The sequence below is a fragment of the Pogoniulus pusillus genome, chromosome 26 (assembly GCF_015220805.1).
Source record: "Pogoniulus pusillus isolate bPogPus1 chromosome 26, bPogPus1.pri, whole genome shotgun sequence".
NCBI classification, from domain to species: Eukaryota; Metazoa; Chordata; class Aves; order Piciformes; family Lybiidae; genus Pogoniulus; species Pogoniulus pusillus.
In genome coordinates, this window is record NC_087289.1 from 18,605,773 (window position 1) to 18,630,562 (window position 24,790).

Consider the following 24,790-nt stretch of genomic DNA (forward strand, 5'->3'; position numbering starts at 1 on the left):
GAGGATGCTCAGCACTAAACACGGCAAAGCAGCAAGTTAAAATCAAGCACATAATTAGACCCACAGAAGTCAGTAAGCTGGATTCATCACTCGTTGATTTAATCACTCCAGCTTTCGTTTCTTTAAAGCTCACAGCCTATGCTTAAACACTCCTATGGATAAAAGACTCTAGCGCTAAACCTTGTGCTGTGCATAATCCTGCATGAGCACTTTGCTCTCTTTCCTCCACTGATTTTAAGTGCAGTAGATCTCCAACTACTTAACAGTAACTTTGAAAATACAGAGCCTTCCAATATGTGATTGTAGTAAGACAATAACCACCTGTGTGAAGAAACTGAATTATCAGCCTGTCACAGCAAGGCAGCTTGGAGAGCTGCAAGAGTCACAAGAACCCTTGCAGAATTGCTCTCTTCACACACTCACAGTTAACTATCATAGAATCATAGAATAGAATCATAGAATCAGCCAGGTTGGAAGAGACCTCCAAGATCATCCAGTCCAACCTAGCACCCAGCCCTATCCAGTCAACCAGACCATGGCACTAAGTGCCTCATCCAGGCTTTTCTTGAAGACCCCCAGGGACGGTGCCTCCACCACCTCCCTGGGCAGCCCATTCCAATGCCAATCACTCTCTCTGTGAAGAACTTCTTCCTAATATCCAGCCTATACCTACCCTGGCACAACTTGAGACTGTGTCCCCTTGTTCTATTGCTGGTTACCTGGGAGAAGAGGCCACCCCCCACCTGGCTACAATGCCCCTTCAGGTAGTTGTAGACAGTAATAAGATCACCCCTGAGCCTCCTCTTCTCCAGGCTAAAAAGGCCCAGCTCCCTCAACCTCTCCTCATAGGATTTGTGCTCCAGGCCCCTCACCAGCTTTGTTGCCCTTCTCTGGACATGTTAACTATGTGGCTCTATTCTTGACAACAGATCCTACTCTCCATATGATCTGCCAGGTAGCAAAGCATTTGAACACAGCAAGAAAGCTGCATTCTCATTTGACTTGTTGGTTACCAATTATTTTTCCAAGCGTTTAATTTTCTACACCTGGAAATGGTTTTGGCAGCACAAGATAACAGACAAAAAACAAAAGGCACGAGCAATTGCCAGGCACCTAAATGCCATCTGAAAATGCCTTGAAAGAATTCCACCCCAAGCTCTTCTTAAATGGTTCTGAGAGCAAGGCCTAAGCTTAAATCTATTCCTAATTAGATTTAGGCAGATGCTTAAAATACCAGTCAAGATTAAGTTCCATCACCTTTATCCAAAAGCAGGATCAGAGAACAGAGAAGCTACACATAAACCAGTGACTACAGCATGCAATGAAAAACAAAGGAAAGAGCTTCTCCTTTGGATCGCAGAGGATACTTTTCTAAACTACTGAAGGGGCTGCAGCACCCCAGAAGTTCCTACCTTGAAAGGCTGTGATGTGACCAACAATCATGTACTTGAGTTCGAAGTTCAGTGTCTGGATACTTTGAGTCCTCTCCTGTCGAACTGCTGCCTGGTAGCTTTCTTCCATTTTTTTGGTGCAACAGGTCGGTGCTCTGTGTTGACAGATCTGTAAATCTGACTCTTCAAGCAAACAAGAGAAACACAGAAATTAGAAAACCTTTCCACCTACTCCATAAATACTGCTTCTTAACATCAAAACAACCATCATGTCTAAAGTTTTGCAAGAAAACACAACCCGTAACAAGGCACAGAATAGAATCATAGAATCAATCAGGTTGGAAGAGACCTCCAAGCTCCAGCCATGAGTCTGCACGAACTGTGTTCTGAAAAGGTCAGGTTTACAGTGTGAAACTGACTATTTGTCATTTCAGTGGTCTCACCTTACAGCCTGGATGTAAGATAACACAAAGATAATGACTCAAAAGACCCTCCACTTGACAGCAAAAGTCTGATCCGTGTTTCACCCAGTAGTGTTTTTCTACCCAGAATGAGTCTTTCCTTGGGTTTATTTTCATAGAATCACAGAATCAAGCAGGTTGGAAGATGGCTCAGCCAGTCCAACCTAGCACCCAGCCCTGTCCAATCAACCAGACCATGGCACCAAGTGCCTCATGCAGGCTTTGCTTGAACACTGCCCAGGGAACACCCCCACCACCTCCCTGGGCAGGCAAATAACATGGTGAAACTCAGTGTCTCAAAGACAGCAATTTATGACTTTTTCACCTAAAGTGGATAACGTCTCATTATCAGCTGCTATCTTATTCTACACTGTTAAAAACACCAGGCACCAAACCCTCTATCTAGAGTCAAAGGCACAGGAGAACCACTTGGATGCATGTTCAAAGGGACAACATTTGCACTATACACCTTGTGCTAAGGGCATCACAATTTGAACACCTGAGTTAAAAGCCTTGCCTTAAATTAGGAGCCACTCATAGACCCTCAAGGAGCCACCTATTCACCTCTTACACTAGAATCATAGAGTCAACCAGGTTGGAAGAGACCTCCAAGATCATCCAGTCCAACCCATCCCCCAGCCCTCTCCAGTCAATTAGACCATGGCACCAAGTGCCTCATGCAGTCTTTTCTTGAACACCTCCAGGACAGCAACTCCACCACCTCCCTGGGCAGCCCATTCCAATGCCAATCACTCTCTCTGACAACAACTTCCTCCTAACATCCAGCCTAGACCTGCCCTGGCACAACTTGAGTCTGTATCCCCTTGTTCTATTGGTGGTTGCCTGACAGCAGAGCCTAACCCCACCTGGCTACAACCTCCCTTCAGGTAGTTGTAGCCAGCAATGAGGTCACCCCTGAGCCTCCTCTTCTTCAGCCTAAACAACCCCCAGCTCCCTCAGCCTCTCCTCATAGGGTTTATGCTCCAGGCCCCTCACCAGCTTTGTCACCCTTCTCTGGACACCTTCCAGCACCTCAACATCTAGTGCTGAGCACAGGAAGCCTCTCAAAAAGCTCTGAACTTCTAAGCCACTACCCCCCCCAAAAAAACCCAAACAAAAACCACCACCAAAAAAAACCAACCAAGAAACCCCACAACTCACCAAGAAGGGAATTTGAATGCTCTAAAATCTGTGGTAGCTGCAATGGTCAATTCTCCCTTTTTTTCTCTCTAGCTCTAACAGGTTTAGCTCCTTTCTGGATCAGGTACCAAAACAAGCATCAGCAGTTGTCACAGAAATCAGTGACTTCTGCAGCAACCTGCATTCTGCTGTTCACACAGAAGGAAGGCACCAACTCCACACACAGCCACCTGGTCCCACCTGCAGGCACAGAGAAGGCAGAGGCTGCTATCTAAACTTCTAGGCTTGTAAAAGTGTATTAGTATTCACCCAAATCAAAATGAACTGATTTTAAGTGTAGTAGATCTCCATCTATTTAGCAGTAACTCTGAAAATAGAGAGCTCTCCAATATGAGATTGTGGTGGTTTGGGTGTTACCTGCCCCCCAGGCAAATTCACCAGACTGAACTCAGCCAGCTGCAAGCTAAGGAAGCTGTCTTTGCAGCCTGGCACAACTGACAAGCACCCCTATGCAATCTATCTGTAGATACTTACAATTAGATACAAGTTAAAAGCAAGACAGAAATTCGGAATCCCTCCCGAAACAGCCAGACTGCCCAGAAGGCTCCCGACCAGCACCTCCCCTCCTTCTCTCCTCCTCCCTCCCAACCACAGATATAACCAGATGGATCTCTGTATAGCTCACTGATCACTCTGCAGAGATTCGAGGTGAGATGCCAAAAAGCCAACAAGGAAGGTCAGAGGAAAAGGTTAGATCAGGTTACACAGAGTTTCGTGCGAAGGAGCCAAGGCAAGATGCGACCAGACACACAGGCAGCAAGGGAACAAGGGAGAGCTACCTGAGGAGTGAGAAGTCAGTGCCTTATCCTATGACAGCAGGACCAGGGAGGTTACCCACACCCTGTGCTCAGTACTAGGCAGGCCACAGCTTGAGTACAGTGTGCAGTTCTGGCCCCTCAGTTCAAGAGAGATGTTGAGGTGCTGGAAGGTGTCCAGAGAAGGGTAGCAAGGCTGGGGAGGGGCCTGGAGCACAGCCCTGTGAGGAGAGGCTGAGGGAGCTGGGGGTGTGCAGCCTGCAGCAGAGGAGGCTCAGAGCAGAGCTCATTGCTGGCTACAACTACTGCAGGGAGGCTGTAGCCAGGTGGGGTTGGGCTCTGCTGCCAGGCAAGCAGCAACAGAACAAGGGGACACAGCCTCAAGTTGTGCCCGGGGAGGTCTAGGCTGGATGTTAGGAGGAAGTTCTTCACAGAAAGAGCAATTGGAATGGGCTGCCCAGGGAGGTGGTGGAGTCACCATCCCTGGAGGTGTTTAAAAGGAGGCTGGGTGAGGCACTTAATGCCATGGGTTAGTTAATCAGAAGGGTTAGGTGATAGGTTGGACTTCATGATCTCAGAAGTCTTTTCCAACCTGGTTAACTCTGTGATACGTCTCACAGCAGAACAAAGTGAGTGATACAGGCATCAGTATTATTTTCTTCTCCCAGCCAAGGATTTCTCTCATTGAAGTATTTTGCTTAGCCTCAAAGCAGCACAGTGATGTAAATGCACTGAAATCACTCCCATCTCACAACTACAGCAACAGCTGAAAGTTAGTTAAAAGCTTAACTCGTGAAATACTGGGGGAGGGAGGGCAGGTTGTGGTATCTGATTTCTGGTCTGATTTGGTTCTGGGGTTTGGGTTTTGGATAGTTGGGTTTGCAGGCTTTCATCACTCCATGTTTGGATGTGTTCTGGCAAGTCTGTGGCCCCTGATTACGAAATCTACATCACACAATCGGGATGGACGCTCAGGGTCTATCTGCTCTGCACCGTGGGATCTCTGTGTGCCAGAAAGTTCTGCAAAGCAGGTGTTGCAGAGTGCAGATGAATAGATTTTGGTGCCTCTCAAATATATGCCTTAAGAAAGGGAGGAAAAACACAAGAAACTATTAAGTAGAACAAATCCCAAACCAAGGCATGCATAAAATAAAGTAACAGAGCCAAACCAGTCACAGAATATTAAAAAGCAGGAATCTCCAGTGCAGTTTCTCAGGAAAACAGGACCATCCCAGCAGGAATCACAGAATGGTTTAGGTTGGAAGGGACCTCAAGGATCATCCAGCCCCAGCCCCCTGCCATAGGCAGGGACACCTCCCACTAGAACAGGTCCCTCAAGGTCTCATCCAACCTGGCCTTGAACACCTCCAGGGAGGGAGCAGCCACAACCTGCCTGGGTAGCCTGTGCCAGTGTCTCACCACCCTCACTGCAAACAACCCTTTCCTAACATCCACTTTCAATCTCCCCTCTCCCACTTTAAACCCATTCCTCCTTGTCCTGTCATTACAAGACCTTGTCAGTAGTCCCTCCCCAGCCTTCCTGTAGGCCCCTTCAGATCCTGGAAGGCCACTCCAAGGTCTCCTCAAAGCCTTCTCTTCTCCAGGCTGCAGAGCCCCAACTCTTGTAGCCTGTCCTCATAGCTGAGCTGCTGCAGCCCTCTGAGCATCTTGGTGGCCTCCTCTGGACTGGCTCAAACAGTTCCATGTCCTTCTTGTGCTGGGGGCTGCAGAACTGCACCCAGGACTGCAGGTGGGGTGTGAGGAGAGCAGAGCCAAGGGGCAGAATCCCCTCCCTTGCCCTGTGCCCACACTGCTCTTGCTGCAGCCCAGCACAGGGTTGTGTCTGGGCTGCACTCACACTGCAGGCTCATGTTGAGCTTTTCACCAGCCCAGACCCCCAGGGCCTGTTCCTCAGGGCTGCTCTCAGCCATTCCCCACCCAGCCTGGAGCTGTGCTTGGGATTGCACCCACCCAGGTGCAGGACCTTACACTTGGCCTTACTGAATGCCATGAGGTTGGCCTGGGCACACCTCTGCAGCCTGTCCAGGTCCCTCTGGATGGATCCCTGCCCTCTAGCAAGTCACCTGTGCCACACAGCTTGGTGCCATCTGTACACTTGCTGAGGCTGCACTGATTGCTCTGTCCATGGCACTGCCAAAGCTGTCAAACAGCACTGGTGCCAGCACTGACCCCTGAGGGAGCCACTTGGCACTGGTCTGCAGGTGGACATTGTGCTCTCTGCACGTCACCATCCAGCCAATTCCTTTTCCAGCAGTGCTCCACCCATCAAGTTTGTGTTTTTCCAGTGTGGTGACCAGGATGTGCTGTGGGACAGAGTCAAATGCCTTACTCAGGTCCAGCCCCACACAGGAGCCCCACACCAGTGTTTTTCAGACGTTTCCTTCTTCTCTACCTCACGGTGCAGAGGTCCTGAGAAAAAAGGACTCACAAATGCCCACATCCATCCCCATGCCTCGGGTTGCAGGGGGGGAGATCCCATTTCCCGGGAGGGATGATGCTGTGCTGAGGGCCCAGCTCCCTGTTCCCACCATATTTTTAACACCATTTAATGCCTGACAAAATATGGCAGCAGCCCAGCACGAGGTCAGACCTAAAGCGGCAGTGAGGCACTGGCACCCTCCTGCCATCATGGCTGGAGCTAGCCTCTCCCCAATGCCCCCTCCCCAGGCAGCCTGACACCCCTCTGAACCCAAGGGGGTCTCTGGTTTTAAAACCTCATGAACACTGCCAGCAGCTCCTCTCTAGACAGCAGTGTGCTGGTTTGAGCCTGATAGGAATACTTTAATGAGAAAACTGGGCTGGAAGACAAGAATGTATGGAAACAGCTCTCATTCACCAAAAGAGGCCACATTCCTTCAGAGGATTTTGTCCAGGCCACCATGAAGCACCCAGACCAGGCCTTGAAACAGAAATGTTAGTGAGAAATTACACTGTAATAATCCTCATCCTTTGGCCTTAAAGCATAGCAAAGGTTCACATACAGCTGGCAACGATGGAAACCAAGAGAGTATGAGGATGCACACTGAAAAAATCAGTGGAGAAACATCCAGTCATAGAATGACTGAGGTTAGAAGAGACCCCCAAGCTCATCCAGTCCACCCTGTCACCCAGCCCTATCCAGTCAACCAGACCATGGCACTAAGTGCCCCAGCCAGGCTTGGCTTCAACACCTCCAGTGATGGTGACTCCACCACCTCCCTCGGCAGCCCATTCCAATGCCAATCATAGAACCAAAGAGTCAGTCAGGGTTGGAAGGGACCACAGGATCAGCCAGTTCCAACCCCCCTGCCATGCCCAGGGACACCCTACCCTAGAGCAGGCTGCACACAGCCTCAGCCAGCCTGGCCTCAAACACCTCCAGCCATGGGGCCTCAACCACCTCCCTGGGCAACCCATTCCAGTCTCTCACCACTTCCATGCTCAACAACTTCCTCCTCACCTGCACTCTGACTCTCCCCACCTTCAGCTTTGCTCCATTCCCCCTTTGTCCTGTCACTCCCTGAGAGCCTAAAAAGTCCCTCCCCAGCTCCTTTGCAGCCCCCTTCAGATCCTGGAAGGTCACAAGAAGGTCACCTGGGAGCCTCCTCTTCTCCAGTCTCAACAGCCCCAACTCTTTCAGTCTGTGCTCACAGCAGAGCTGCTGCAGCCCTCTGAGCATCCTCGTGTTCTCTGGACATGCTCCAGCATCTCCACATCCTTGTTGTCCCAGGGGCTCCAGAACTGGATGCAGTACTCCAGGTGGGGTCTCAGCAGAGCACAGCAGAGGGGGAGAATCACCTCCCTGGCCCTGCTGGCCACACTTCTGCTGCTGCAGCCCAGACTCTGCTTGGCTTTCTGGGCTGCAAGTGCACACTGCTGGCTCCTGTTGAGCTTCTGGTCCAGAAGTACCCCCAAGTCCCTCTGCTCAGGGCTGCTCTCCAGGCACTCACTGCCCAGCCTGCATTTGTGCTTGGCATTGCCCTGACCCAGCTGCAGGACCTTGCACTTGGTCTTGTTGAACCTCCTGAGGTTGGTTTGTGCCCACCTCTGCAGCCTGTCCAGGTCCCTCTGGATGGATCCCTGCCCTCCAGCCTCTCTGCTGCACCACACAGCTTGGTGTCATCAGCAAACTTGCTGAGGCTGCACTCAGTGCCTCTGTCCATGGCACCCACAAAGTTGTTGAACAAGACTGGTGCCAGGACTGATCCCTGAGGGACTCCACTCTCTCTGTGAAGAACCTCCTCCTAATACCCAGCCTCTGTAAGCACATTGAGAGCAACACTGCAGAGAGGAGCTCCTGTAAATCTCAAACCAGAAGTGAACTATTTCAGTTTCCCTACATTTTTGTGTCAGTTCACAAACACACATAGCTGTCATAGACTGAGGTGGGGGCTCTTTTAGAGGTGAATTTGTTTCTTGCTTCAATACAATGTCAAACCCAGGAAAAAACAGCTCTGCTCTCTCTAACCTGAAGTCCCAAACCCTGTTGGAAGCCCTTGAGATGGGCCCACCACGCCCTGGCATGAGGCAGCAGGCTGCTAAAAGCGGCAGCAGGAGGGCTGCACACTCGTCACTGGCTGGGCACGCTCGCCTGCTCTCGTCTGCCAGGGAAAGTTATCCCAGGTTGAAATTAGCTGCTTGGCCAGGCTAATTTTAGCTTGGATTGGTTCCCTGAGTCAGTCCACACCATGAACATATGTTTGCTCTGTCAGAAGGAACTGGGGGTCGGGGAAGGACTGCTTCTCTGAGCTGGCACCACAGAGCCTATACTACAGGCTGCTGAGTAACTAAGTCAGTTTGCAAACAGGCATCCAAGCAGAGGAGGTGAAGATGTTACTCAGCATCTGTAGTGCTGAGCTGCTGTTTCTCAGAGCCTTTGTCCTTACAGCAGCCCTCTGAATTTTTGTTTGAAAGGCTTTTGCAAAGCTCAGACCTGTATTGAACAGAGGCACTGCAGGACCCTGCATCTCCTCCAGAAAGCTTTCAGAAGAATATGGATGTCTCAGCTGGAACTACACTCTTGGGATTCCCCACCCAGATATTTCCCCTAGTGAATGCCCCAGGAGCCTGAAGATTAGTTTTTGTTGGTCTGGAGCCAAAACGATGCTGAAAGCACTCTTAAATAGAAGCAGCAGTAAGCCCTTGACAGTTAAGGAGCCTGATGTAAAACACGGAGCATCACAAGACCAGTGAAGAGCAAGCCCCACTCCCCTGGCAGCACTCTCAGGTCAGGAGGACTGCCACGCACAGAGCATGGCAATTTCACTTGCTCCAGTACTGGCCTGGAGGGATCACTTTTAACTCCATTAGAGAAACCTAATAAAAGTTCTCAGTCCTATACATGCCTGGGTGCTGAGATTAAATTAGAGCTGATTAGTAACATCTTGAAGTCTTTAATAATTCTGACACTAAGTTTATCTTGTCTCTTTCATCTTAAAGTAAAATATGCTCTCCAACAGAAAAAGAGGGGAGGAACAGTGACCCAGCAGTGACCAAGCAGCACACAGCGTGGTGGCTCAGCACACATGGCTCAGCACCACAGCTCTCACCCCAGAAGGCAGACAGCACCCCAGGGCGAGGCAGCAATCACCTCCTCCCAGCACGGGCACCGACAATCAGAAGGCAAAGTTAAGGGAAAGCTCCTCCTTGAACTTCAGGAACAAAGCCATTCTGTGCATCAAACAAAAAGCACCACTTGTGAACAAGAGCAGCAAACTCACCAATGGCATTACTTCAGCAAATGATCCTGCTAATTTCTCTCTAGGAGTTTCTGACCTGCTTTCCCCAGGCTGCTTCTTACTTCGTAAGTAATAAATCAGTTTGGGAGACACCTCTGTACAGAGTTCAACCCTGCCCTTACAGGAGGTCCAACTATGGAAGGGTTTCATGCAGACACATTTCAAAACCCCTCCGGGAATGGATGATCCCACAAGTTCTCAGGGCACCTCTTTCAATATGTAACCACTCTTGTGCTAAAAGAAATAACTTTAGAAATTATAATGAGAATTTCTCTGATGTCCATTGCTTCTCAACATAGCACTGTGTGGCTCTGCCTTGTTTCCATGGAAGCATTCAAGGCCAGGATGAATGGGGCTTTGCGTGACCCAGTCTAGTAGAAGACATTCCTGCTCACTGCAGGAGGGCTGGACTAAATCATCTTTAAGGCTTCTGACAACAACAACAAATTTGTCTGATTTCCTCCTGAAAGACAGGTGAAGACAGCAGTGCAATCTCCCTTAATCTTCTTTTCCAACAACTGAACAAACCCAGCTCTCTGTTCCTCCGTGGACACAGTCTCAAATTGTGCCAGGGCAGGTCTAGGCTGGATGTCAGGAGGAAGCTGTTCCTAGACAGAGTGATTGGCATTGGAATGGGCTGCCCAGGGAGGTGGTGGAGTCGCCGTCCCTGGAGGTGTTGAAGCAAAGCCTGGATGGGGCACTTAGTGCCATGGTCTGGTTGACTGGACAGGGCTGGGTGATAAGTTGGACTGGATGATTTTGGAGGTCTCTTCCAACCTGGTTGATTCTATGATTCTCTGCCAGGGTCTAACTCAGTGCCAGAGTTGTGAAGCACCTGCATGCCAAGAGCCCTCTCGGTTTTATTTTCTTATGCATGCACTTACTGATGGAGCAGTCAGCAGAGGAAGACAGATAAACTCTGCTGGAGTCCAAGAGCATGAGTACTTTGGAAAACAACAGTGATGTCTACTCAAAATTCCTCTGCAACCCTGGAACACTTAATACATGCCAAAGGCAACACCTTCAAACACCTCCTGGCACAACTCTAAATTACTTAAAGTGACAAATGCACAGGCAACTACACATCCCCACTTCACATCCATCTGGCCAGATCCACTGAAATCAGCTGCGGAGTACTTGGCTTTGTGTTGCTTGGGGATTCGTTTGTTTGCTTTAAATCAGCAAAGGCTTTGGGCTCCATTCTAAACTTTGCTATAAACAAAGTCAAACTACAGCCACTAAAGCTAATGAACTAATGTGAAGTTCCTACAAGCAAAGGCTGTACAGCAAATCCAACAGCTACAGAGATATTCATTTTGCTAGCAACCACATTTTCCCAGCACACCACGGAGATGGCAGCTGCTCTGCACTGCATTTGAAATGCTGCACACACACTGTTCAAGCCCTGCTCTGAAACCAGAAAGCCAGACTTTCAACATATGCTAATCCATCTACCTCCACCAGGTTTCTCAAAGACAGGGCAGGCTTATTTTAAGAACAAGCTGAGCCTGTAGCTTCCACTGCACGGAGCACCCCTAAGCAACCATGATCAGAGAGCAAGCTCAGTGCAATCTGTCTGCTGATAGCTTTTATTCCTCCGTATTTTGACAAATGTTTCAACAGTATTTCCAAACAAAGCTTTACTCCAAAGCCCAAGATTTTAATGTTGTACAAATGTCTTCAAAGACTCCAAGATTGATTATGCCTTACTAACACAGAGGAAGGTGCCAAAAGTACCTTGCATTATGCCTGGCCCTGCTGAACAGGAGCCAACATTTCATCCTTCTCGAGATTTATCTGTTTGGTGCAACTGCTGTCGTAGCTAGAGGAAAATTCAGCAATTAAAACACAACTGATTCAGGAGCAAGGCCAATCAAACAAGGAAGCAATTTCCAGTCAGTGCCCCCCTAGCAGCTCTGGTGCAGGAGAACAGCCCTGGCACACATCACAGAAAGGGAACTCAACCAATGCAGGCTGCCAAGAGCCTGTGAGGTCTGTCCTTCACGTAGCTCTTGTGCCCCAGCAGCGCTAAAGACATTGGTACCTTCAGCTGCGAGGCTGCTGGCAGAAACTCATCCACACAAACACAAACCACCCTCACCCCACAGCTCATACTGCAACTAACGCAGTGTTTTCACCTGGGAAAGACACAAAGCGTACTCAACGCGCGGAGCACAGCGTGCGCGCAGCCAGACAGCTACCATGTGAGATGTGCCAGCGTTTAAAGCACGGCAGTTACTGCGCTGGTAGAGGGGCATGGCAGGAACCACCGAAACGAGACACACATCAGCAAGTGCGGCAGGCCGACCGGGGAGCGGCGGCTGAGTGACCGGGGAGCCGCGGAGTGACCGGGGAGCGGCAGGCCAACCGGGGAGCGGCGGCTGAGTGACCGGGGAGCGGCAGGCCGACCGGGGAGCGGCAGAGTGACCGGGGTGCCGCAGAGTGACCGGGGAGCGGCAGAGTGACCGGGGTGCCGCAGAGTGACCGGGGTGCCGCAGAGTGACCGGGGAGCGGCAGAGTGACCGGGGTGCCGCAGAGTGACCGGGGAGCGGCAGAGTGACCGGGGTGCCGCAGAGTGACCGGGGAGCCGCAGAGTGACCGGGGAGCGGCAGAGTGACCGGGGTGCCGCAGAGTGACCGGGGAGCGGCAGAGTGACCGGGGAGCGGCAGAGTGACCGGGGTGCCGCAGAGTGACCGGGGAGCGGCAGAGTGACCGGGGAGCGGCAGGCCGACCGGGGAGCGGCAGAGTGACCGGGGTGCCGCAGAGTGACCGGGGAGCGGCAGGCCGACCGGGGAGCGGCAGAGTGACCGGCGAGCCGCAGAGTGACCGGGGTGCCGCAGAGTGACCGGGGAGCGGCAGAGTGACCGGGGTGCCGCAGAGTGACCGGGGAGCGGCAGGCCGACCGGGGAGCGGCAGAGTGACCGGGGAGCGGCAGAGTGACCGGCGAGCCGCAGAGTGACCGGGGTGCCGCAGAGTGACCGGGGAGCGGCAGAGTGACCGGGGTGCCGCAGAGTGACCGGGGTGCCGCAGAGTGACCGGGGAGCGGCAGGCCGACCGGGGAGCGGCGGCTGAGTGACCGGGGAGCCGCAGAGTGACCGGGGTGCCGCAGAGTGACCGGGGAGCGGCAGGCCGACCGGGGTGCCGCAGAGTGACCGGGGAGCGGCAGGCCGACCGGGGAGCGGCAGAGTGACCGGGGAGCGGCAGGCCGACCGGGGAGCGGCAGAGTGACCGGGGAGCGGCAGAGTGACCGGGGTGCCGCAGAGTGACCGGGGAGCGGCAGAGTGACCGGGGTGCCGCAGAGTGACCGGGGAGCGGCAGAGTGACCGGGGAGCGGCAGAGTGACCGGGGAGCGGCAGAGTGACCCGGGTGCCGCAGAGTGACCGGGGAGCGGCAGGCCGACCGGGGAGCGGCAGAGTGACCGGCGAGCCGCAGAGTGACCGGGGAGCGGCAGAGTGACCGGGGAGCGGCAGGGTGACCGGGGAGCGGCAGGCCGACCGGGGAGCGGCAGAGTGACCGGGGAGCGGCAGGCCGACCGGGGAGCGGCAGAGTGACCGGGGAGCGGCAGAGTGACCGGGGTGCCGCAGAGTGACCGGGGAGCGGCAGAGTGACCGGGGAGCGGCAGAGTGACCCGGGTGCCGCAGAGTGACCGGGGAGCGGCAGGCCGACCGGGGAGCGGCAGAGTGACCGGCGAGCCGCAGAGTGACCGGGGAGCGGCAGAGTGACCGGGGAGCGGCAGGGTGACCGGGGTGCCGCAGAGTGACCGGGGAGCGGCAGGCCGACCGGGGAGCGGCAGAGTGACCGGGGAGCGGCAGAGTGACCGGGGTGCCGCAGAGTGACCGGGGAGCGGCAGAGTGACCGGGGAGCGGCAGAGTGACCGGGGTGCCGCAGAGTGACCGGGGTGCCGCAGAGTGACCGGGGAGCGGCAGAGTGACCGGGGTGCCGCAGAGTGACCGGGGAGCGGCAGAATGACCGGGGTGCCGCAGAGTGACCGGCGAGCCGCAGAGTGACCGGCGAGCCGCAGAGTGACCGGGGAGCGGCAGGGTGACCGGCGAGCCGCAGAGTGACCGGCACAACTGTCATGTGTTACACAGCAACTAACCTGTAAACCTTCTGCTCCTATGAGCAAGAGGTAGAGGTTTGTTCTCCCTGCCTAAGGCAAACCGTGGCCAGGCTGTCCATATGCATGCTCTGAGCAGTCAGAACAAAGTTGCCAATCCGTTTGCAGCTCTGCCCTCCGTTCTGTAAAGCAGTCCCACTGGCAGCTTTAATAGAAAGACCACATGGACAAGTGGCAGGTTAAAGGTCTCTTTAAGGCCAAAAAGCTGCAAAAATACCAAAGCAGAGCCTGAGTTTGTCCCCTCCGCTCACATGTAGCTTGGCAACGTGTATATACCCAGAAGCGGTTTGTAAAGCCATGAAATTCCCCTTTCCCAATCCCTTATTTTGTGCTGTACGATGAGACGATCAGCAGACCTCACACTCTCACTTCAAAATACAGAGGCATGTCCAGGTGTACCCCAAATTCCTCTCCCTCTCCATGGGTTTGAATGGGAGAAGAAGGTGCGAAAACTGCTTCCCCCCACCCTGCTCTGCAGGCTTGAAGGGGGGCAGCAAAGCTGCCTTTCTGCACGTGGGCTGACCCGTGTGGAAGCCTGTGCTGGAATCAGGATGGTGGCTGGCTGCGGTTTTCCACCCAGCATAAATGGTAAATGGACATTTTGTCCTGCCCTGAGAGTTCCTGCCTTGAGGGTTCCCACCTTCAAAGAGCTTCTGTCTTAACAGAGTGCCTGGCAGGACAGGTTCCTGTCGTGGCTGGACTGTCCCTGCTTTTGGATGGCTCCTACCTTTTGTACGGCTCTTGGTTGTATCCCGTCCCTGCTTTTGGATGGCTCCTACCTTTTGTACGGCTCTTGGTTGTATCCCGCCCCTGCTTTTGGATGGCTCTCCCCAGTTTTGCACCTTCTGTGCAAACCTGCAGGCTTGGCAAGCCTGGGGCCCTTTGAGAGAGAGCTGGCAGCATCTGGACTGCCCTCTCAGACCCTATCAGTAGGCAACTTCCTGGCTGCCTCCCAGACTAGGGGACCCTCGCAGTTTTGGCTCTCCCCTGCAGCATCATTCCACGACCATCCCACTCGGGAAGAAGTGGACAGTTCCGAGGTTGGCAGCTCTGTCACTCATCTCGGGCTTCTGCAGCGTGGATCTCTATTATTGGATATTGCCTGCAGCATCAGAAGGCTGCTCCTGCAGAGGAACCCAGTAAGGGATCACTGCCGAATGCCTCTCTCACCTCTGTAAGCTATACTCTTCCCTTAATCTGCTGCTCAGCCTGATTGCTACTGGGGTAAAGCTGTGCTTATAGCTTAGCCTTTTCCATTTCTTGACTTCCTAAGCATCTAAATTTACCTATACTATCCTTTTTTGGAAGATACTCCTGATCTAACTGAACCTGTTAATAAACTAAACTCCTTTTTGTGTATAGCTGGGGGGCAGGGTTCCAGGAAAATAAAATAATGATGCTTTTTATAATTCCTGACTTGGCCATGTTAATTCCCTGCCTCCACAACAGGCATCACTAAGCCTATGTACCAGTTGTGCTATTACAGTTGAAATAATGAAGGCTAGAAGATCAACACCCCCAGTATTATCAAGCACCACTTAGATGACCTACTAACGTAACTGCTAGCACGTGTGGCTACTTGCAATGCTAGTGAAGCCGAATAGCTTGCATTAACTCAAGAGCTCTCAAATAGACCTAAAAAAACCCAATAAACCCCCACCACATGGGAGGGCCATTTTGATTGCACTGGCAGCATGCCAGCAAATTCAAGGGGGGTAGAACTCTTGACTGGGAAAGGAAGGAGAACAGCAAGAAGCACTCCAGAGAGTTGGCAGCATCGGCAAGTGCCACAGCTTGGAGGACAGCTGGAGAGCATCAGGCACTGGCCTGAGCAGCTTCCGGAGCAGTAACTCTCCAAAGCATACAGGTCCTAAGGGCAGCATCTGCACAATACAGTGTTCTCAAGCCTTCTGTCCTAGTTTTTCCCACTTCCCTTTGTTGCTTGCCCATTTCTCACTGACTCTTGGCCTAGTTTCCAAACCAACTTCTGCCCTACATGAGAGGTCACTGCAAGCCTATTCTCATTAACTTTTCCACCTCAATTCGTATGCCATAGAACCTGCCTCATGCCTGGACCCGAGGAACAGAGGGCATCTGACTGTGCCCTGAAGTGAATGTCCCTCCACTCACCAAAACCTACACAAACCATTTGCTGGCCATTACACCCCTGCCTCACTCTTCTGACCTGTTCTCAGCCTCCTCAGACAAGGTCCTCTTCTCCTGTTCTTCCCTATGGCCACTCAGCTGCCCTTCTGCCTGCTTGCCCCCAGCCACTTGAGTACCTATGGGATGTCCTGGAGAAGCAGAGCAGTTGAAGACATTCCCAGCTCCTGGGCCACAGCTTCCCTCCAAAGAGGTGCAGGTGTTGCAGACAGAGACCTACTCATGCCACCCATCTCCAGTTTTCTCAGTTGTTCCTTAGAAACTCTGGCTGTACCTCAAAGGTTGAATGCAAACAGCCAAGGAAGCAGTTGCAACCACTATTGCTTGCCCTGTAGCTGTTACCAGACCTCTGATGTGGTTCTCATGAACACTCCCTAACATGTCCCACAGTTTGCCTTAACTGGTCAAACGATTTATGGAGTAAGGCAAGGAGTTCCCACAACATATTGTCACAGCACTGGATGATGCTTAGTAGCTGGAGGACATTAAAATCCTCTCTCACTCAGGCAATTGTTTTACAGGGGAGGACCTGGTCTTCACTTTACACTGGAAAAAGGAAGAGATGGAATATATACACAGGAATGGAAAAGCCTGCAAAGTACCTATAACTAGAGACTTTTCAGGGGTTCCCAAAATTACCTCGTTTGCAGCTGAAAGGTTCACCTTTGGCATCAGTGCTGAATGGCCCCAGCACTACTGCTCCTAAATATTCTCCTCAGGAACCAAAGAAAAGGTGACTAACCTCATTCCTCCCAAACAGCAAACTTTCAGTATCAGAGGCCATGGCACCCATCTGACAGAACTCCAGTCCAAACTGCTAATGTTGCTAAGTGCCAGCTGTGGAGCAGGGCAGGCACTAGCTGCCAGCCCCAGGGGAGGGCACGGTGGTTGCTACCTCCAGATCTCTCACTGCTATAGATTGGTGACAAATTGTTTAATGCTGATTAAATTAAACAGCTTCACATCAGCTCAGTGCTAAGTGAGACAAAGTCTTTGAACTGGGGCCTGCCCAGGAGACCTGGGAAGATTGTGAATGCTGAAAAGCTTGCTAACTCCCCACCACCTGCAAATTCAAGGGACTCCACCTTTCAAGGATGCTTCCAGAGTTACTACAGAGGGACAAAACCAAAAGGGATGCACATAAAGTGTGTTTTAGAAGAACTTAGGCTGACCAAGCATATCTGTGTCAAGGGGATTTCTACATTACTTACTGCCATGCCAACTCCTTCCTCAGCCTTCCTGGGACAACATGTCTAGCTGCAGTACAGGGGTTGAAAGAAAAAACCATAGGTCCTGTCATGAGAGTCACTCATCTTTCATTATGTCTTACCACATTCACAGAAGGAAAGCACTTCACTGCCAAAGAACTCGGCCTTACAGCACCTAAAGCAAGTGCCACAGAAACCACCATGGTGGAAAGCCTAAACTGAAGCACAGCATCATAGCACTCCATGGACTATTGTGTTTAAAGCAAAACTGAGGCTGACTTTAAAGCTACTGGTTTCTAGCCCTGTACAGTTCAAGAAAACTTCCTCATGCAAACTAAGTGGAGGCTGCCCACCTATTTCTGCAGGGAGATGGAACAAAATAGCTTTCTGAGAGGTGTGAATTGTTTCAATCATTTCAACTTTCAATCCTAAGGATAATTCAGATGTTAACATCAACTGTTTTACCATCGACAGATGATCTCTTCTTTTGCAGGAACTGCTTCCTAATATGCTTTACCAGCTGCAGTAAAGCTGACAGAAGGTGGCCCAGCACAGGAGATTTCAAAGACGTTGCTACATTCATGTTCCACTGCATTTCCCATTCTTTTCCATTTTAAATCTCAAGAGGAAAAAATGTGTAAGAAGGTTTGTAATGGTTTGGGTGTTCCCTGCCCCCCCACACATTGGAAATCACCCAGACTGGACTCAGCCAGCTCTGGCAATTGAATGAAGCTTATATTTACAGCTTAGCTCAATATACAAGCAGATATTTACAGTATATACAGCTATAGACAGAAATAGACATGGTACAAGCTAATACAGAAACACAACTCCCCTCCCAGAAACCTGAGTCCCCAGGAGGGGCTCCCAACCACCCCTCACCTTCCCCCTGCCCCTCTCAACCATACCCCAGTCCCAAGGAAGAATGGAGGTTCGGCCACGGAGTTAGGCAGCAAAGTGGATTAGTCAAAGAAACAAAGGGTGAGGTTAGAGAGAGAGATGCAGGTCAGAGCTCCCCAGCAAGAGAAGTGCCTTTCTCTATGTTTTGATTCCTCTTTTTGTATCTCTCAGCAAGCCTATGAGTGCAGTAGACATCACCACTGTTTTCCTTTCACAGCCTGTAATCTAGTTCTTCTCACCAAAACATTCTAGCCTGCTGCAAACTAGCACAAGGTTAGACTGAAGAGGACACAATAGCAAAAAAATCCCAAGGAAGTAAGAGACTGTTAAGAGATTTGGGTCACAGCCTCAGAAAGGGAAACTGCAAGAGCACTGTTGGAGAAATGAGAAATAACCATCCCTTTCCCTGCTGGGATTTGAGCACAGACATTTTTGCCATCTCACTTGAAAGCCACAAATGAAGCCGAGTGCTCAGGCAGCACGTGCTCTTTCCTTTAAAAATAAGGAGGTGTCTTCTTTCAAGTGTTAAACTTTAAGCCCAAATTCCAAATGCTGTTGACCAGTGTGCCCATTGCTCATTCTCAGCTCAGGCACAAAATTAATGGTTGTGCACAGACTGCTTAGCTTCTGTTAGATTTTTCAGCAGTCTATGAACTAATTTCTTTAGAATTCTATTTTGCCTTCTGTTTTATGTCTTTATTTTTGTGGAGAAGAAAGGAGAAAACTCTAAAAGCCTGGGTAAATGCTTGATAGATGCTTGAGTGTGTCCAGAGAAGGGCGACGAGGCTGGGGAGAGGCCTTGAGCACAGCCCTACGAGGAGAGGCTGAGGGAGCTGGGATTGGTTAGCCTGGAGAAGAGGAGGCTCAGGGGAGACCTTATTGCTGTCTGCAACTACCTGAGGGGTGGTTGTGGCCAGGAGGAGGTTGCTCTCTTCTCTCAGGTGGCCAGCACCAGAACGAGAGGACACAGCCTCAGGCTGCACCAGGGGAGATTTAGGCTGGAGGTGAGGAGAAAGTTCTTCCCTGAGAGAGTCATTGGACACTGGAATGGGCTGCCCGGGGAGGTGGTGGAGTCGCCGTCCCTGGAGCTGTTCAAGGCAGGACTGGACGTGGCACTTGGTGCCATGGTCTGGCCTTGAGCTCTGTGGTAAAGGGTTGGACTTGATGATCTGTGAGGTCTCTTCCAACCCTGGTGATACTGTGATACTGTGAAAAGTCTCAAAAACTTGAAGGAAAGCACAAGGAGCTCTTGGTAGTCTTTACACAAAAGAAACAGCAACCATTTACAGAGCTGAGCCAAACCCAAGCAACTGATATCCCAGGCAAGATACCCTCACTGGGGCCAACTCTTCAGCTTCATCATCCATGACATGGTGATTAATTAAAGCAGGCAACAGAGAGAGCAGAGTATCACAAGGTCTCTGCAGTTTGTTCCCTTCCTGTGACTCCTCATGCAGACAACACCACCACCATCACAAGCAGTGACACCAGTGGAGAACTAGAGTTTGCTGCTACAAATTGGGCACACAGGCATGGGAAGACAACCCATAGCATGCAAAGGAGGAAACAGCCCCAACATGCACGAGAGTCTAACTAGACATCAATGAAAACAACAGTCTGTAACAACCATTGCTCACCACAGCCCAAATGTACCAGCTGACATACAAGAGACCAGGGGCCTAGTTTGAAGCTAGCTAGAATATCTTGGTGAGAAGAATTAGACAATAGGCTGTGAAAAGGAACCAATGGTGATGGCTGCTGCACTCCTGGGCTTGCTGAGATGGATAAGAACAAGAACACAAACATAGATAAGAGTCTCTTTCTGTCTTTGGGGCTGCACTTCTCTCTCTCTAACCTGCCTCTGTGTGACTAATCCATCTGCTTCTTAACCCCCTTGGCTCATTCTCCAAACTCACCTTGAATGTAAGGCAAAATCTGGGATAAGGTAGAGGGGTGGGAAGAAGGTGGAAGGGTGGTTGGGAGCCCCTCCTGGGGACTCTGGTTTCTGGGAGGGCTGCTGTGTTTCTGTGTTACCTTTAACTTGTATAGTTCTGCCTATAGCTGTAACTATTGTAACTATCTGCTTGTATCTTGTGCTAAGCTGTAAATACAAAGCTTCATTCTAATTTCCAGCTCAGCTGAGTGATTTTCTCAAGTGTGGGGAGAGGGGGGGCAGGTAACACCCAAACCATCACACCATGCTAGACTACATGAGCAAGACTTTGCATCCAAGACAGCAAAGAGGCAAGGAAAGCAGTATTGGAGGTCGTGGTTCAGCACACCCTGATGGCGCTGGAGACATTCGGTGGCATCAACAGTAATGTCAGACCCAACTAAATACAGTTAAACACACAACACTCTGCTGGGCTTCATACTTTGGGCATTTAGTATGAAATCAGTAAGCTCTGGGTCAAAATCTTGAGTGACCTCTGTTCCAAGAGCATAGCCAGTAACCCCCAGACAATTTGCCATTATGAAGAGAGTCACAAATAACAGAAAAATTAACCTACAAAGGATTATATTCTAGGAGCACTTTAATTGCCTTACATGAACTTGAGTTCAGAGTTGTGATTTTTAGCTGTCCACATTCAATTTAAATCAATACAAGGTCAAACAGTTAAAATCCCAAAAATATCAAGGGGTTGGTAGCAGTATTAAATGGTCCAAAAAGCAGGAAGGGTCCATTAGCAAACTAATCTATCCCCTATGAAATTAAGGGCTATGACCCTGTTTCCACTTAGGCACATGGTTCTTCTGATGTCAGGAGTGGCAATGGACTTCTGTTCCTCATCACTTGGTTTTGCTTTGTTCTATCCACCTAAATCATGGAAAATGTGCTGGCTGATTCTACCTGGTGCTTCTCTCAGAGCAGCAGCAATGAGGAACAAATAATTAGAGGATTAAAGAAAGTCCACAATGAAATCCCTCCTGAACTACTTCTCAATTTCTGGGCACCAGCCATGTTCACAGGTTGGAAAGCATTTGCAGTTGATACACCACATCCCCCCCACCCCACGGACCCCAGCAATACATTTAACAGGAGCACTTGTATCTTGCTGGGACAATCTGAGCCAGGACAATGGAGCCTCAGATGAAACTTCTCAAAAACTAGGGAGGGTCAAGATGCTTTGGAAGCTGTTCCAAGAGCCTTGTAGATGGGATCACAGGCCACCAGTTTTAGAAAAATAACCAGGGAAGGCTTGGATGGGTTCCTAGCCTTGGCAGTACTAAAGCTCATGTTTGATCTCAGGTTAGTTCCTCAGTCTCCACACTTTGCTTGCCAGCTGTAAAGCAGAGGATACTTTGCCTTCAACTTGCTTAGATTGCAAGCAGCTCCTAGTGGAGACTACCTTTTGGGTATCTGTGTGCATGTGTTCAGAGTCCTCTGAGAGCCTGACTCTGATTTTGATCCCATGCACCTGTTAGGTAAATGAAGAAATCCTGTTTCTTCCCTCACATCACTACAAGGCACCATTCACAGCACACTGAAATGATGATGTTTCCCCTCTCACTTGTGTTATCCCAACCAAAACTAACAGCATTACTGATGCCTCAGAGCTAACCACTGAAGATGGGCAGAGCAGCCCACCGTGGCAGAGAGCTGCTCGGAGCCAGCCACAGGCACTGGCAGGCAGCGCTGGCTGCGTTTGGAAAGGCCAGAGGCAGGCAGGCAGAAAGGAAGCTGGGCTGAGGATGGCAGCCACCAGAGACACGGCAGCAGCCAAAGCGACACGAGCTGGCCCCATTCAGTCCTTGCTTCTCAGCTAATGTTTTGGCACCTGTGAGAGTGACTCTAGAATCAACTTTGCAGTTCTAAGCCAAGAGCCCTGCCAACAAGTGACATCGACACTTTGCATCGCAGTCAGAGTTTGTGTCTGTCGGAAAAGACCACGGAGCACGGCAGGTGTGCACCCAGAAAAGGGGGAGCTCCCAGGGAGCCTTAGATCACAGCCAAACCACAGCTGCCTTCTGGGCAAGGCAAATGTTTATATTTCCTGACATATCCAGGGCAAGCCAGGTTGAGAAGAGTAAATTTTATTACTGCAGCTTAAACCTGAAAAGCAATACTTTAACCAAATAGGACTTTGGGGCACTCATCAATTAGCAATAGATTGGGGTTTTTTCCTCTTTCAAAACTAAGATTAGGTGACTAAAATCAGGCCTTCTCCGAACAGAAGTTTGAAAGCTCTTCTTTGAAAGCAATGCTTTCAATCTCTTTGTAAAAGCCCCACTCTGCTTTGGGCAGGGGGTGGGTTTTGTTCTAACTTCATGAGTCTGAAGACTCATTACACCTCTCCTTTTAACTGCCCATGTAAAAACAGAAGGTAAATAAAAAGCTCTTCTGCAAAAAACAATCCAGCTTGCACGCTGCAAGGAGGGAATATTTCCACTGCCAGCACAAGATTCAGGCTGCTGTTCACCAAACATTACTTAACTAGCTCTTGCCCCATCTAAAAACATGATGCAAGGCTTCCAGTTCCTCCAGGTCCCACTGTTTGAGTTTCCTTATGGAAGGACAATAGGGCAGGAACTGAAGGGTTTGAGATTTCATCCTCTGACAGGCTCCCAGCAAAAGTCATGTGGAGTACATCCATAAAATGTTTTGCAGGCAGACATCTGTGCTTTGGAGTAGCAAGAGACAAGCTGTGAGCTTGAAGCAGAAGAGGGTGATCTGAATTCGGGCACCGCATCGTGCCAGGTATGGCTACACTGTGCAGCACTGGATTTTGGCTACTCGGAGCATGCTGGAGCAAGACCAATCCACCTAAAGACATGAGCATTAACAACCTGGATCTCTTTGAGCTTTGTACTTTCAGACACAAAGAAAGAATCATTTCCCAGTCACAAGAAAACACTGCTTAAGAACGTACACCCCAAAAGAGCACCACATTGAAGAAGAGAGTTAATGGCCACTCTTTACCTGGGAAACTGGAGAGCCTCAAATTTGGCCTGAAAATTGTCTTTCCATTTCACAGAATCATAGAATGATTTGGGGTGGAAGGGATCCTAAAGACCATCCAATTCCAATCTACCACTGCGAGCAGGGACCCTTTCCACTAGGTGAGGTTGCTCAAGGCTTTTTCCAGCCTGGTCTTGCACACCTCCAGGGAGGGGGCCCCACAACTTCCCTGGACATCCTCTTTCAGCATCTCACCACCTTCACTATAAGAATTTGTTTCTAATATCCAGTCTCAATCTACCCTCTTCAAACTTAAATCCATTCCCCCCTATCCTATCACAAGCCCTCATAGAAAGTTCCTCCCAAGCACTCCTGTAATCCCCCTTCAGGTACTGGAAGGCTTCTATAAGGTCTCCCTGGAGCCTTCTCTTCTCCAGGCTGAACAGCCACAACTCTTGCAGCCTGTCTCCACAGGAGAGGGGTTCCAACCCTTTGGTCATCTTTGTGGCTCTCCTCTGGACCCGCTCCAGCAGTTCTATGTCCTTCTCATACTGCAGGCACTAGGACCAGAGACAGTACTCCAGATGGGGTTTCGCAAGAGCAGAGTAGAGGGGAAGAATCACCTCCCTCGTCCTGCTGGTCACACTTAACTTTGATGTAGCCCAAGACAATGGCTGGTTTCTGGGCTGCACTCACACAATGCTGGCTCATGTTGAGATTGTCATCAGTTGACACCCCCAAGTCATTCTCCTCAAGACATGCAGGACCTTGCACTTGGCCTTGTTGAACTACACAAGCTTGGCTTGGGCCCACCTCTCTGGATGGCATCCCTTCCCTCCAGTGTGTCAACCAGACCACACAGTTTGGTGTCATCTGCCAACTCAATGAGGGTGCCCAAATCCCACTGTCCATGTCACTGACAAAGATGTTAAGTGGCACTGGTTCCAGTACCACTCATCATTGGTCTCCATTTGGACATGAAGCCACTGAGACTGCAAGTCACTGAATGTACCCATCCAGCCAATCCCACATCCAGCAAAGTGGTCTGCCCCTCACGACCATACTTTTCCACCTGGGTAAGCAAGATGTCATGTGGGACAGTATCAAACATTTTACACAAGTCCAGGTAGATGACATCAGTTGCTCTTCCTTTATCCACCGATGCTGAAACCTAAAGCTTTGGCCACCTTCCTCTGTTTCCAGTAGCCTGATTTCTATCTTCTGGCCAACACATCATTAATATAATGAACCAGTGTCACAGCCAAAGGTGAATATCAGTTTTCACCAACTTAGCAGCAAATGCCCCAAGTCCTACTTCATATAAACTTTGCATCACTCGTTATCTCCTTGCTGCTGTGCTACACCACTGCAGCTTTGTCTTGGTTCTAGTTTAAATTTCCCAGAGACTCACAAAATAGCTAACAGAACCAATACAATTGTAGGATGCCTTCCCCTCTCCCCCAGTTTTGGAAAGAAAGGAATCAGATGTAGAGAGGAAAAAGGCAAAACACACCCAAAGAAATAGCCTCACCCAGCTTTGGAAGTTAAAAGAGAAAAAAGACTTTAACAAATAGAAGGTATGTAAAGTAGGGGAGTTACAAAGAGATATTGGGAAGAGAAAGAAAAACCAAGATACTTTCTGATATATATACACAGAACCAGATTGATGGTAATGGATGGAGGTAGACTTTCAGGCCCTGTGGAAGGATGGCCAAGGGTAGCAGCAACAAGGTGGTAGCAACAGGCAGGCAGGCGAGAGAGTGAGAGAAACAGGCAGTCCCTCTGTTTTTATAGGGGGGTAGACAGAACGTGGCAGTGAGCTAACCACTACACCCGGGGCCAGGTTCAGACCCAGACCTGGGGAGAAGTCAGGACGACCTAGGGGCAGGTTCAAGACCACTCCCCAGGAGGGTTAAGCCTTCACAAGTTTCCACCAGCAGCCCTATAAGTCAGCTGC

The 24,790-nt window shown here is 50.4% G+C and overlaps 1 protein-coding gene across 6 annotated transcripts in view; it reads right to left on the bottom strand.

The window, feature by feature from the left end:
• The window catches only part of LOC135187052 (glypican-5-like), a 620,448-nt gene that overhangs the window by 580,974 nt on the left and 14,684 nt on the right, over positions 1–24,790 (bottom strand). For 5 of the 6 annotated variants that reach the window (XM_064165391.1, XM_064165390.1, XM_064165389.1 and 2 more), the window contains exon 2: positions 1,413–1,574. In XM_064165391.1, coding sequence (XP_064021461.1) covers positions 1,413–1,574 — 162 coding nt within the window. Of the gene's footprint in view, positions 1–1,412; positions 1,575–3,013; positions 3,178–24,790 lie in introns of those variants that run through there. The other variant, XM_064165394.1, reaches the window with a different exon arrangement.